Below are 13,007 nucleotides of genomic sequence, written 5' to 3'. Positions count from 1 at the left end.
CATTTTCCTCTGTACTAAGCTATAGGTAGAGAACCAAAGTGAGTCCTCTTGAATCCATTAGGAACTGTTTCTTTGTTGGCTGTAGTGTTGTATATCTTGTGGACACAGCCCTTTTGGCTTTCAGGGCTAGATGTTTTGGGGGTTTGAGCCTTGGATGGAAGTCTTAAAAGTTGGGGTACTAGATGTTGGGTCAAAACCCTTTTCTCCTAAAGGAGAAATTGGGAGTTGGGAGTTCCTTCCCTATTGTATGTCAGTGTGATGGGGTGGGTTTTATGGCAGGAGTGTGTCTCAGCCTCTCTTATTCATTTCAGTGTGGGTTTTTTTGTTGTTCCTCCAACATGTAGGAGTCACTCAGCTGGATTTTTCATAGGGAATTGTTTCATGTACAGCTGTAGATTCGATGTATCTATGGGAGGGGGTTAATTTAGGAACTTCCTATGTTACCATCTTGGACCACAACCCAGTAAGGTTTATACTCAGTGGTTTCAATGCAGGATTAATTCTATCACTATCTGCCTCTAGGCTTGGCAGGATAATTAAATGAGGTAATAAAATGAGTATAAAGCATTTTGAAAAGAATGGGGCCTTATATAAATATAAGGAAAAGTTACTTTGGCATGCCTGAATAAGAGTGAATTCCAGAATGGGCAAGAAGAGTATGCAGTATGGCTCATCTATTCTCACTGCATGGCAAAGCATATACAAATCTCCCCCTTGCTTATGAAGCTGCAAATAAAGCTGATTTACTTGAAACATTCTATTGTAGGCCAGGTGCCTTGGAAGTCCCAGTATTTGTTGCCAGCTTCTTTTTGAGACATAGCAAGGTGGCTGGTTTATATTTCCAGTTGTTCTAGCTGCCAAATGTCTCAGAAAGCCAAAACAAAACAACTTTCTTCAGCAACACACAGAGAAGTTGCCTTTCTCCTCCCTCCCTGTTCTTTCATTTTAATCTTTTGTAATGTGTGGTTTCCAGATTCCAAAAGTGTAAATGAAACATGTACGTTTTATGGTTTTTATTCTCCAGGGCAAATTGGAAAAAGAAACCATAATGCCTTTTAATCTTCTTTAAACCTTCCTTTTACAAATAATTTATTTCCAAATATCGGTGTTCTTTGCATGATTCGCTTGGGGTGGAGTGGGATAGAAACAGGATTCATATCAACATATTGCATACAATGCTTTTTTCCTAAAGTACAGCGTAATCAAAGTAGATAGTTTCGCGGGATTTTTGTGATCATATGATGGGGATAAAATGCTGCAAAAGTACCTTAGACATTTGGGGAGAAGTGGTTGTTACATTTGGGAGAAAAATACCTCAAAGAAATAAAAGGATCTCAGAGGTGTTTCATTTTCCTACTCCTAAGAAATACATTTCCTCAAGCAGGTAGAGGAAGAACCAAATTGAATTGTACTTTCATCATGATATAAATTGTTCAAACAACTGGGAAATATAACTTTTAAATACTAAATGGAATTTGACCCTTGTTAAATATGTAGATTTGAATATTTAACATCACATTTTCCTTGTAAGTTATTTCTTTTATGTATTCTTTACCATCTCAAGTTAGTGTGATTTCCCCTGTGTAGTTTCACGAGACAATGTTTTCATTCACTAACAACATTTCATAATGCATTAATAACATCAACACAGCCAGATTTCCCTGCGTGCCAGCTTCAGTGTTATAAAAGATGTAGGGACATTTGTTAAACCCAGGTAAATATTAAATATCATTTGGGGATGGGGGGTAACAATGTCATTTGCCACCAGCCCTAAGTTCCTTTGAGATGTATAAAAATGCATATGACTCGTTCAGTGTATTAAGCAGATGCTAGTTCAGCTGTAGTGCATATGCTGGTTTTCAGACACAATTGGAGTGCAGTGGTGGAGACATATGCATGTGTGAAAATTCCAGGTATGAGTTTGGGGGATGCCATTTAATTTTTTTTGAATTTAATTTAAACATTGATCTCCAAGATGTATAAATGATATTAAATTTTGGAAAGCTGATTACAAATATAGCAAACCATGAAGGAAAATAGTATGTGGATTTGAAAGGATTTTTAAAATTAAATTATATCTTACATGAAATAAATTGATCATTAATTTTGTCTGGAATTTTACTTGGTCCAATAATCAGCTATTGATTTGCAGTTGTTCTTGATTGTTTTATCATGTGACATTCTGAACTGTTTTATAAAGAATTGTTTTGAAGTTTACATATTACAACTCCTTCAACTAGGGAAGCTATTTCTTAATATTCTAGCCCAAAAGGAAGAAAATATTATTTTTCCTTATACTATTCTGAAACATGAAAAATATACTGAAGATTTTTTTTCTTTACAGGAAAACAAAGTTTTAAAAAGTTTTAAAAGAAAAAGAGATTTTATAAAAATAAATTTACCCTCTGTGTTTTCTTACTCTAGATAAGTGTATAAAAGTGTATGAAATCATGGGGAAAAAAAACCTTAATATTAATTGCTAGTGTTTTTTTCTTTTTCTTTCAGCTCTCAGGAGAAGTGATTTTACAAATTGCCAACGAACCAGTTCTGCCCTTTAATGCTCTCGATATAGCTTTAGAAGTTCAAAACAGCCTTAAAGGTAATTTTTCTTTGAATTATAGTAATTTTAGCAAACGAATAATTCTTCAACTAATTGTGAACAAGGAATAGATAAAGTTATCCACTATCTTACTAGCTATGGCAATATAGCATTTCCCTTCCTATAGAGGAGAATCATGAGAAGGGCTTAGAAGAATGTGGGCTATCATGTCAACAAGAATGAGGTATACCTAATATTCAGTTATTTGAAACAAGACTGGCCCAGAAGTTTGTCCTTTGGGATTGGTTTCCATGAAGTATGGGCTGGGTCCATTTGACTGAAGTGTTGGCTCATCCTAGATTAAGGATGACAAAGAGGAAACCAGGAAATTATTTCCACAGTCTCTATTTAAGTTCCTTCCTGTTTAAATCTCTCTCTCTCTCTCTCTACAGAATTCTAATCACCACCTAATAATTATCCTTATTTTCCCTTTATCTATATACAAATCTTTCACCTAAACTTCTAGTTTGTCACCATTCACCAAACACAAAGGGCAGTATTGTAATTAAATAAATGCACCCTCCTTCCCTTCTTTGAACACATCTTACTATCAGATCATTTGAAGACATGTATTTCTCAATATAAAAGCCAATATTTTCACTATAGAACTTAAGCAGTAAATCTTGGAAAATGGATCACTCTAAAGAGCCAAATATTTCTAGTATCTGAAACTTTATTAATTTTATTTTAAAATTTTGACTACCTGGGTTGATTCTTAATCCAGAGACTACTACAAAACAATACTTTTCTCCCTCAGTGATTCTTATTACTTTTATTATAGTGACTGTGTAAAACCATGACCTTGGGCACAATTGAGCTGTTTAGGGCTATTTTGCGCCCATACTAAATGGCCTCATATTGCTCTGCTTTTGGTATATTTAAGCTAGTCTCTATTTTTTCTACTTTTGTCAAGCTTCTTCTTTTTATTGTCATGAGTGTCACTATCCGTAGCAATTACTCTGTTCTCCACTTATAATTTTCTATTCCTAGAATATTTCTTAGAAACTGAGTAATCAAATATATGGTATTTTACAAAATAAGAACAATATGGGCATAAATAAAGGGTTAAAGACTTCTGTGAATAATATATTTTTTGCAAGGATTTCTTTTAAGCAACTTTTATTTTTTCTGTAGACTGTTTTGCTTTTCTTTAGTTCTCATTTTTTCACTTTAAAAATTCAGTTGCTACTGCATATACTTAAAACTTACAAAGAACATAAAGAGGAGACTATTATTTGTATTACATAAAGATTGGTTCATCTATAAAGAATAATTCTCATGCATAGAAAGGAGCCTCAAGGAGTATACTGTGAAATAGAAACATTATACAATAGAATTATGAATGATTTACAAGTTGCTTTTCTGAGTTCAAATCTACATAAATGTTTAATACCATTGTAATAAAGATATGAAGAGATATTTAAAAAATTAAACAAAGCCAGCAAAAACAATAACAATACTGTCATTTTAAATTCCAAATTCTATTTTCTTTTTAAATAATTGGGTTTATTTTTTGAATCCATAAGTAATATTATAGCATTATCATTCCTATATGAGCATTTTAAGTAATGTAGGCTACTTCTGAAGGTCAGAAAAAAGTCCTAAAGGGTCATTGTTAGAATTATATTATTACTCTGTTTCTTTGTGGGTAGATAGGAATCCCTTTGAAAATCCAAAGAAAAGTATGGTCTCTCTCTTCAGAAAATTACACTTGTACAAAAAGCTTTGCATATAACCCCCATAGACTTTACAGGATCTCTTGAACCCATTTACTCATTCATTTAACAAATATTGAGCACCTACTGTATGCCTGGTACACTTATATGACCAAAAAAACAAAAACATAAAACCCAGCCACTAAATAAACAAATAAAACAAAATTAAAATCTCTTCTCCTGAGAAACATACATGCATGGTAGAACAAAATTTGCATAAGTCAAAGCAATTTTTAAGTTAGCTTTATGCTCTAACTGTTCCCTAATATCAATCACTTTGGAATAAATTTGCATTTTCAAAATAAGTGTTAAAGAGCAGAACTGACTGTTGTTGTATCCAGAGGAGAAATTTCGTGTGGGAATATAAATTTGAGAGCTGCCCCAAATGAGATTTCTGAGGGATTGAGTGCGGATAGAGGACAGAAAAGGTTTAAGATTTCTGGGCACTCCTGAATTTAGAAATTGGGAATAGGGGAATCAGAGGAGGAGACTAAGAAGGAGCAGACAAAGAGTAAGAGACAAACTCGGTGAATGTGATAACCTGAAGCCAAGTGAATAAACGCTTTCAAAGAGGAAGGAGTGATTCACTCCGTCAAATACCGCCACAGGTTAAGAAAAATTAGGACTGAGAATTGACTGCTGGATTTAGCAATTTGGAAGTCATTGGTGAGCTCAACAAAAACAATTTTAGTAGAGTGGTATATGAAACAGTCTGATTAGAGGGGTTCAAAAGAGAATGGGAGTTGATAAATTGGGGACAGGTGATGGTAGATGGAAAGCATGGAGTTGAGCATGGTTAGCATGTTTTTATTTTGATGAGAATGATCGGATGGAGAGTGAAGATTTGATTTAGAAGAGTGAAAGGAGAATTGCTGGAATGATTTCTTTGACTAGAAGCTGCATAAGGTGGAGGAGGTTGCCTTAGTTATGAATGTGGTTGTCCACCCATAAAAATGTGAAGGAAGGCAGAGCATATGGCACATGGGTAGATGTGGTGCTGGGAGCTCTTTGCAAGTCTCCTTAGATTGTAAAACACAATAAAATAGTTGTTTGAGAAGGTGGTAGAGTGAATGAACTATGAAAATGGGATTAGTCTTTTGGGCAACGTTAAGCTCTCAAAAGAAATATATTTTACATGAGATAATTCAACATAATTGTGTATCTTTTTCCAGCTTTCAGCTCGGGATTCAGGCATAAAGCAGGCAGAGTTGGATTTAATCAGAGCTAGGTTTTGCTGGGAGAGGGTAATGAACTAGATAAGGTAAGGAAAAATGAGAGTGTCTGCAAAGCAGCATTCATAGCGATGGACTGATGTATCTAAACTGGGTATAGAATAACGCGAGGATGCAAAGGGAAAGAGGGTGAACATGAATAAAGGAGGATGGATAGACTTTATTTATTGGTGAAATCAAAGAATTAAGGAAAAATAAGCTGAAAAGACCAGCAAATAGAATTATTGAAAATTTGACCATGTAAAGAGTGCAGATATTGGTAATGACAGTGTACGGGCTGAGGTATGACCATGGAAGTATGGTAGCTGATCAATAGAGGAAAAGAGGCTATGGAGAAGAGAGGCCAGACTATGTCTACATGGATATTGATATTGTCAAGAACTAAGATAGGAGTAATTTTTTTAAGAGAGAGTGACTGAGCCAGGAGCTAAAATCTTCAGAGAATGAGCAGCAACTTAGAGACACCTCATATTGTTCTTCTATGGCTAGTGGTACAAAGGGTGTGGGAGAAAAAAGAGCTACCGCCTGAGAGGGCTGCAGTGGGAGAAATGTCAACAGGGGAGAGCCAGGTTTCAGTTAAGGCAAAAAGGTAAAGAAAACGGTCTGAAAATAGATGAGATTAATAATCCTTTCTTTAACAGTTATATCTCAAAGCATGTAATTACAGGGGGAAAAAAACAAACCTCAGTCGTTCTACAATGATTTCCACTGCAGGCCAGACATGGCAAAGTCTAGATGAACCTCTCCCCAGAATCCCAGGTTCTCAGTTGGATGAGCCAGGAGCATTTTGGCTTCTTGCTGTAATATTGGACCGTTTCTTCTTTAGTTGTTAGTTATTTTTGAGTTTTGTTTCTTTTGATGTGAAACTACTTGGGTCTTCCTGCCACTTTCACTCTGAAAGATGTGGCCAGACTTGAGATGTACCCATACTAAAAAGACAAAGCAAAACAACAAAAAAAGTAACCCCCAAAATGGGCAAAAATTATTCTTTTACCATGACCTACATATAAGTATTTGATCAAGGGGATATGAGTTGTCACCTTTAAGCTATACATTTTTGTATTTTAGTTATCATGATTCAAAATTATTTGAATTATCTGTACTATAGTAAAAGGTTATTCAAATATTTGCTAAATTGTAGGTGATTTGTTTTACCTGTTCTATTTTGACTACTTTGGTTTTAACCTTATTTTTAAAATAGAATACTTTATTGTACTAATGTGTAAATAATGGACACCACTTATCAACAACTAAATAAATATTTCAGTTTCAGTTTTAACTACAATGCTAGATGACTTCATTAGCTAAATAGTGTTCCTGTAGCATGTTAAATGAAACATATAATTTTAATGCTTAATACAAGCTTTAATTGTTGATATATTTTCTTATTTTGCTATGGCAGTTAATGGTGATTAGTCTTAAATTCTCAATTACAGTTTAAAAAGAAAGACCTTCAAGGCTGAACTATAAAATACTGTTTCTCCTTACTGCAGAGAGTATAAGTATGAAGGTCTCTGAAACCCAATTGCATTTTCAACAGTGTAATTTTTACCCCTTGACAACCAGCCATCTTGTTTATTTATTACACAGTTTATGGTAGCAGCAGACCATTCTCTATCATTCTCACAACCACCAGAAAAAAGAATAATTTACCAGTGAATAATTTGTTTGAGTTGATTTATTGGTTGGTTCCTGAAAGCTCATTTTGACTGAGTGACCTTGGCTCTTAATATTTGGTCAATGCCAAGCACATAATAGTTAGAGAATGAATATTTATACATGGTGCATGGGGATATAGTGTAAATAGTGACTGATAAGATAACTGACATGCTTCAGATGTATTTGTGACAAATAAAAGTATGTCCAAAAAACGCACATACAAGGCAATGGTACGAGTTTATGGGGGCAAGGGAAGGTGTCAAGAGTATCACCACACCCTTGAACCTGGAAGCTGACTAAGGAGTGAGAACTAATGACCTTACTAAGTTTACTGTTTCTCACTTTATCCACTTTTCAATGCAAAAATAGCATTTCAAAATAATTAACAACTATATAATTCTGATGCTTTTAATTTAATATCTGCTATTTTTCTTTGCCAGAATTTTAGATGTAATTATTTAGCATGATTGTAAAAACGACAAATGACCAAATAAAGTAAAAGTCATGTTCATTTGATGCTACGTACACATTTATTTAGTGCAACCAGACCCAGCAGGAAACGTAATTTCGAACTCTGTGGCTTGTTGCCACCTCCTGATTGTCTCACTAAATGTCAAATGGTTGTTGACAGCATTTCCCACTGTTCTTTAAAAAACAGGCAATGCTGATTTGATCTTTTTTTTTATTAGCTTTGATAATTCATTAGTGTCAATCACTTCATTTTAGGAGGAGGGATAGTATTTCAAGGTGATGATGCCACTGAGGCAAGCGCTGTGATTTCTGTTAGATTTGTAGTGTCATATTTTCAAGTGTCACTTTGGTTCTTTTCTACAATCAGAAGTGATGGGGGCCCATCTAATGTCCTTTTTTTTTCTTCTTCTTTCTGAGTAATGTAAGATGAATTTCGAAGTTTGCAAAATTAAGAGTGCACTTTATAAATTGCATGAGTCTAGTCCTCAGCCCATCTGTCTCCAGTCTTGGTTTTAATGACCGCCAATTCAAACTCTGGACTGGCCTATAGATAGTAAAGGATGGGAGCCCTGGGTACCTGGTCTGTGCTCTCCCTGAGAAATCTAAAGCAGACCATCTAAAATCCAAACAGTCCTAGGGAAAGATCTTGTTCCCATGGGAACTCTGAACCATGCTAGATTTTTCGTGGTCTGAACTGGCATTTCTGGAACTTTTTTGTGTGACAAGGACTTAAACTCAAAAGCATTCTCTGAGAAGTGTCTTACATTGCTTGCCCAAAATGATGGAGAAATTTGATAAGAGATTAGCCATTTATTGGGTACAAATTCCTGAAAATATGCTCAGTTTTAATCCCCATTGTATTTTTGTATGGATTCTGACTACATAACTATATTAAAGATTGTATTTCACTTACTGATATTCCACATCTCATCCAAGAAAGATGTGAGACAGCTGGGTCTGCAACAAACCTGGTTGTCTCTATGTCAGTGTTTGTCTCCTGAAACTAGTTTTTCTTTCTCCCCATTTCTCTTTGAACTCATATTTTCATTGCATAATGTTCCTTAATTCTTACCCTAAGCATGGTGTCCCTTTTGTTTTCCTCAGAGTTATACTTTCTTTGCTTTTGTTTACTCCTATCTCACAATTTGTTGCTATTCATACAGCTTTCCTTTGTGATCATTGTTTTCTTCCCTGCTCTGAGTACTTCATCCAAATCTGTTTAAAGTTTTCTTTCACTGTCTACATTTCACGTGTCACTACATTGATTGAAATATGTTAATGACTTATCATTTTTACTAGTCTCTCATCATAATAATGCTCTATTGCATTATGATTTTTTCTTTTGAATTTTTATATGCACATTTCTTCCACCATCCATCTTCCAGACTCACAGATGTAGAGAACAAACTAGTGGTTACCAGTGGGGAGAGAGGAGGGGGGATGGGAGTAAGAGGTACAACCTGTTATGTAACAAATAAGCTACAAGGGTATATTGTACAACACAGGGAACGTAGTCAATATTTTATAATAACTATAAATGGAGTATAGCTTTTAAAAATTGTGAATCTCTATATTGTACACCTGTAACTTATATAATATTGAATAGCAATTGTACTTCAATAAAAAAAAATGAGGCAGAAGGCTAGTAAGAATTTTTATATGCACTTTCTTCATCTGTCTTCCAGTTGTCTCTCTGCTTGTCCTTCTCTGTTTTTCCTTTCTCCCTAGAAGTACAGTCCTCCTGAGATGTGGGATTGCCTTCTACCAGGCCTGGGACACCAGAGGCCCCACAGCATTCAGGATATGGTCCTCTTCCTTGAGGCGTCTTAATGGTTCAGATAACCAGTGCAGCCTTATATGAGCTTAAGGCTTAAATATTAACGTCATCTTGGGCATGTGCCTGCCTGAGATATTACCAGGGAGTTGTTTCCATATGCTTTTTATGCTAAGAGAAATATTTCAGACTTTTCAGTTGTCTTGACAGGTGAAACGCAGATAAAAATAATGATAGTTACAATCTCAAAAATACTTTAAATTATAGTAAGTGCTGAAAACTGTGAAACTCCTAAGCATCCAGCTCAGTGAATTTTCTCAGCTTGCAAACACTTGTATTGATCGAGACACAGAAGAAAAGCCAAATTCCAGAGCTTCCCTGAGCCCTTCCTAATCTCATCCTGGCTCTGCTTCCCAAAGGCAAACACTGCCAAACACTGAAGACTAATTTTTCCCTTATAAAGGAAGACTTTACATTTTATAAGATGGAATGATATGATGATGTGCATTCTTTTGAACGTAGCTTTGACCTACATATGAGTGTGAGGTTCATACACGTTGTTGCATGGAGATGCAGTTTGCTTCCACTGCTGTGCAGTCTTCCATTGTATGAACAAACTGCAGTTTGGTTATCAATTCTACCGTGAGGTACAGTTGGAATGCTCTCAGGCTGAGGTTATTACGAACAATGCTGCTGTGATCAATCTCCTATGTATCTCTTAGTGCACGTGCATACCCCTTGCTGGATCGTAGGGTATGTGTATGTCTAACCTCAGCAGATACTGCCAAAAAGATTTCCAAAGTCGCTGTAGCATTTTCTTCAATTTTACCAATAAGAATTTTGATCACTTTACATGAAGTTTCTGTCTTTTTCTTATGAATTTGTAAATGATGTTGATGTATTCAGACAAGTCTATATTGAATATATTTATTGAAAATAACATTTATTGAAAATTTATTGAAATACAAATCTGAGGGCTCAGCTGGGGCAGAGTCAACTTAGTTGCCTGGTTGTTGGCAGGATCAAGTTCCTCTTGAGCTTTGTTTTTTTTAAGCTTACATTAAGTTTGTTTTATTTTTTTTTTAAATCTTTATTGGAGTATAATTGCTTTACAATGGAGTGTTAGTTTTTGCTGTAAAACAAAGTGAATCAGCTATATGTATACATATATCCCCATATCTCCTCCCTCTTGTGTCGCCCTCCCACCCTCCCTATCCCACCACTCTAGGTGGACACAAAGCACCGAGCTGATTTCCCTGTGCTATGTGGCTGCTTCCCACTACCTATCGATTTTATATTTGGTAGTGTATATAGGTCCATGCAACTCTCTCACTTCATCCCAGCACAATTCCCCTTCCCTGTATCCTCAAATCCATTCTCTATGTCTGCGTCTTTATTCCTGTCCTGCCCCTAGGTTCTTCAGAACCATTTTTTCTTTTTTTCTTTTTTTGTATATTCCATATGTATGTGTTAGCGTATGGTATTTGTTTTTCTCTTTCTGACTTACTTCACTCTGTATAACAGACTCTAGTTCCATCCACCTCACCACAAATAACTCAATTTTGGTTCTATTTATGGTTGAGAAATATTCCGTTGTATATATGTGCCACATCTTCTTTATCCATTCATCTGTTGATGGACACTTAGGTTGCTTCCATGTCCTGGCTATTGCAAATAGAGCTGCAATGAACATTGTGGTACATGTATCTTTTTGAATTATGGTTTTCTCAGGATATATGCCCAGTAGTGGGATTGCTGGGTTATATGGTAGTTCTATTTTTAGTATTTTAAGGAACCTCAATACAGTTCTCCATAGTGGCTGTATCAATTTACATTCCCACCAGCAGTGCAAGAGGATTCCATTTTCTCCACACCCTCTCCAGCATTTATTACTTGTGGACTTTTTGACGATGGCCATTCTGACCGATGTGAGGTCAGAACTACAACGGCCTCATTGTAGTTTTGATCTGCCTTTCTCTAATGATTAGTGATGTTCACCATCCTTTCATGTGTTTGTTGGAAATCTGTATATCTTCCTTGGAGAAATGTCTGTTTAGGTCTTCTGCCCATTTTTGGATTAGGTTGTTTGTTTTTTTGATATTGAGCTGCCTGTATATTTTGGATATAAATCCTTTGTCAGTTGATTCATTTGCAAATATTTTCTCCCATTCTGAGGGTTGTCTTTTCGTCTTGTTTATGGTTTCCTTTGCTGTAAAAAAGCTTTGAAGTTTCATTAGGTCCCATTTGTTTATTTTTGTTTTTATTTCCATTTCTCTAGGAGGTGGGTCAAAAAGGATCTTGCTGTGATTTATGTCATACACTGTTCTGCCTATGTTTTCCTATAAGAGTTTGATGGTGTCTGTCCTTACATTTAGGTCCTTAATCCATTTTGAGTTTATTTTTGTGCATGGTGTTAGGGAGTGTTCTAATTTCATTCTTTTACATGTAGCTGTCCAGTTTTCCCAGCATCACTTATTGAAGAGGCTGTCTTTTCTCCATTGTATATTCTTGCCTCCTTTATTAAAATAAGATGACTATATGTCTGTAGGTTTATCTCTGGGCTTTCTATCCTGTTCCATTGATCTGTATTTCTGTTTGTGTGCCAGTACCACTGTCTTGATTACTGTAGCTTTGTAGTATAGTCTGAAGTCAGGGAGCCTGATTCCACCAGCTCCTTTTTTTTTTTTTTTTTTTTCTCAAGATTGCTTTAGCTATTCAGGGTCTTTTGTGTTGCCATACAAATTGTGAATTTTTTTGTTCTATTTCTGTGAAAAATGCCAGTGGTAGTTTGATTGGGATTGCATTGAATCTGTAGATTGCTTTGGGTAGTAGTCATTTTCACAATATTGATTCTTCCAATCCAAGAACATGGTATATCTCTCCATCTATTTGTATCATCTTTAATTTCTTTCATCAGTGTCTTATAATTTTCTGCATACAGGTCTTTTGTCTCCTTAGGTAGGTTTATTCCTAGATATTTTGTTCTTTTTGTTGCAATGGTAAATGGGAGTGTTTTTTAATTTCACTTTCAGATTTTTCATCATTAGTGTATAGGAATGCTAGAGATTTCTGTGCATTAATTTTGTTTCCTGCTACTTTACCAAATTCATTGATTAGCTCTAGTAATTTTCTGGTAGCATATTTAGGATTCTCTATGTATAGTATCATGTCATCTGCAAACAGTGAGAGGTTTACTTCGTCTTTTCCGATGTGGATTCCTTTAATTTCTTTCTCTTCTCTGATTGCTGTGGCTAAAACTTCCAAAACTATGTTGAATAATAATGCTGAGAGTGGGCAAACTTGTCTTTTTCCTCATCTTACTGGAAATGATTTCAGTTTTTCACCATTGAGGACGATGTTGGCTGTGTGTTTGTCATATATGGCCTTTATTATGTTGAGGAAAGTTCCCTCTACGCCTACTTTTTGGAGGGTTTTTTATCATAAATTGGTGTTGAATTTTCTCAAAAGCTTTCTCTGCATCTATTAAGATGATCATATGGTTTTTCTCCTTCAATTTGTTAATATGGCGTATCACACTGATTGATTTGCATATATTG

At 35.4% G+C, this 13,007-nt stretch overlaps 1 protein-coding gene across 1 annotated transcript in view; it reads left to right on the top strand.

Moving 5' to 3' along the window:
• NAALADL2 (N-acetylated alpha-linked acidic dipeptidase like 2) overlaps window positions 1–13,007 on the top strand; it is an 801,118-nt gene that overhangs the window by 702,795 nt on the left and 85,316 nt on the right. Inside the window, 1 exon segment of the mRNA XM_060297515.1 lies at window positions 2,506–2,599. Coding sequence (XP_060153498.1) covers window positions 2,506–2,599 — 94 coding nt within the window.

This window comes from Globicephala melas, chromosome 4 (genome assembly GCF_963455315.2).
Source record: "Globicephala melas chromosome 4, mGloMel1.2, whole genome shotgun sequence".
Lineage (NCBI taxonomy): Eukaryota > Metazoa > Chordata > Mammalia > Artiodactyla > Delphinidae > Globicephala > Globicephala melas.
The sequence above is the reverse complement of the archived record's forward strand: the minus strand, read 5'-3'. Positions and strand labels throughout refer to the sequence as shown.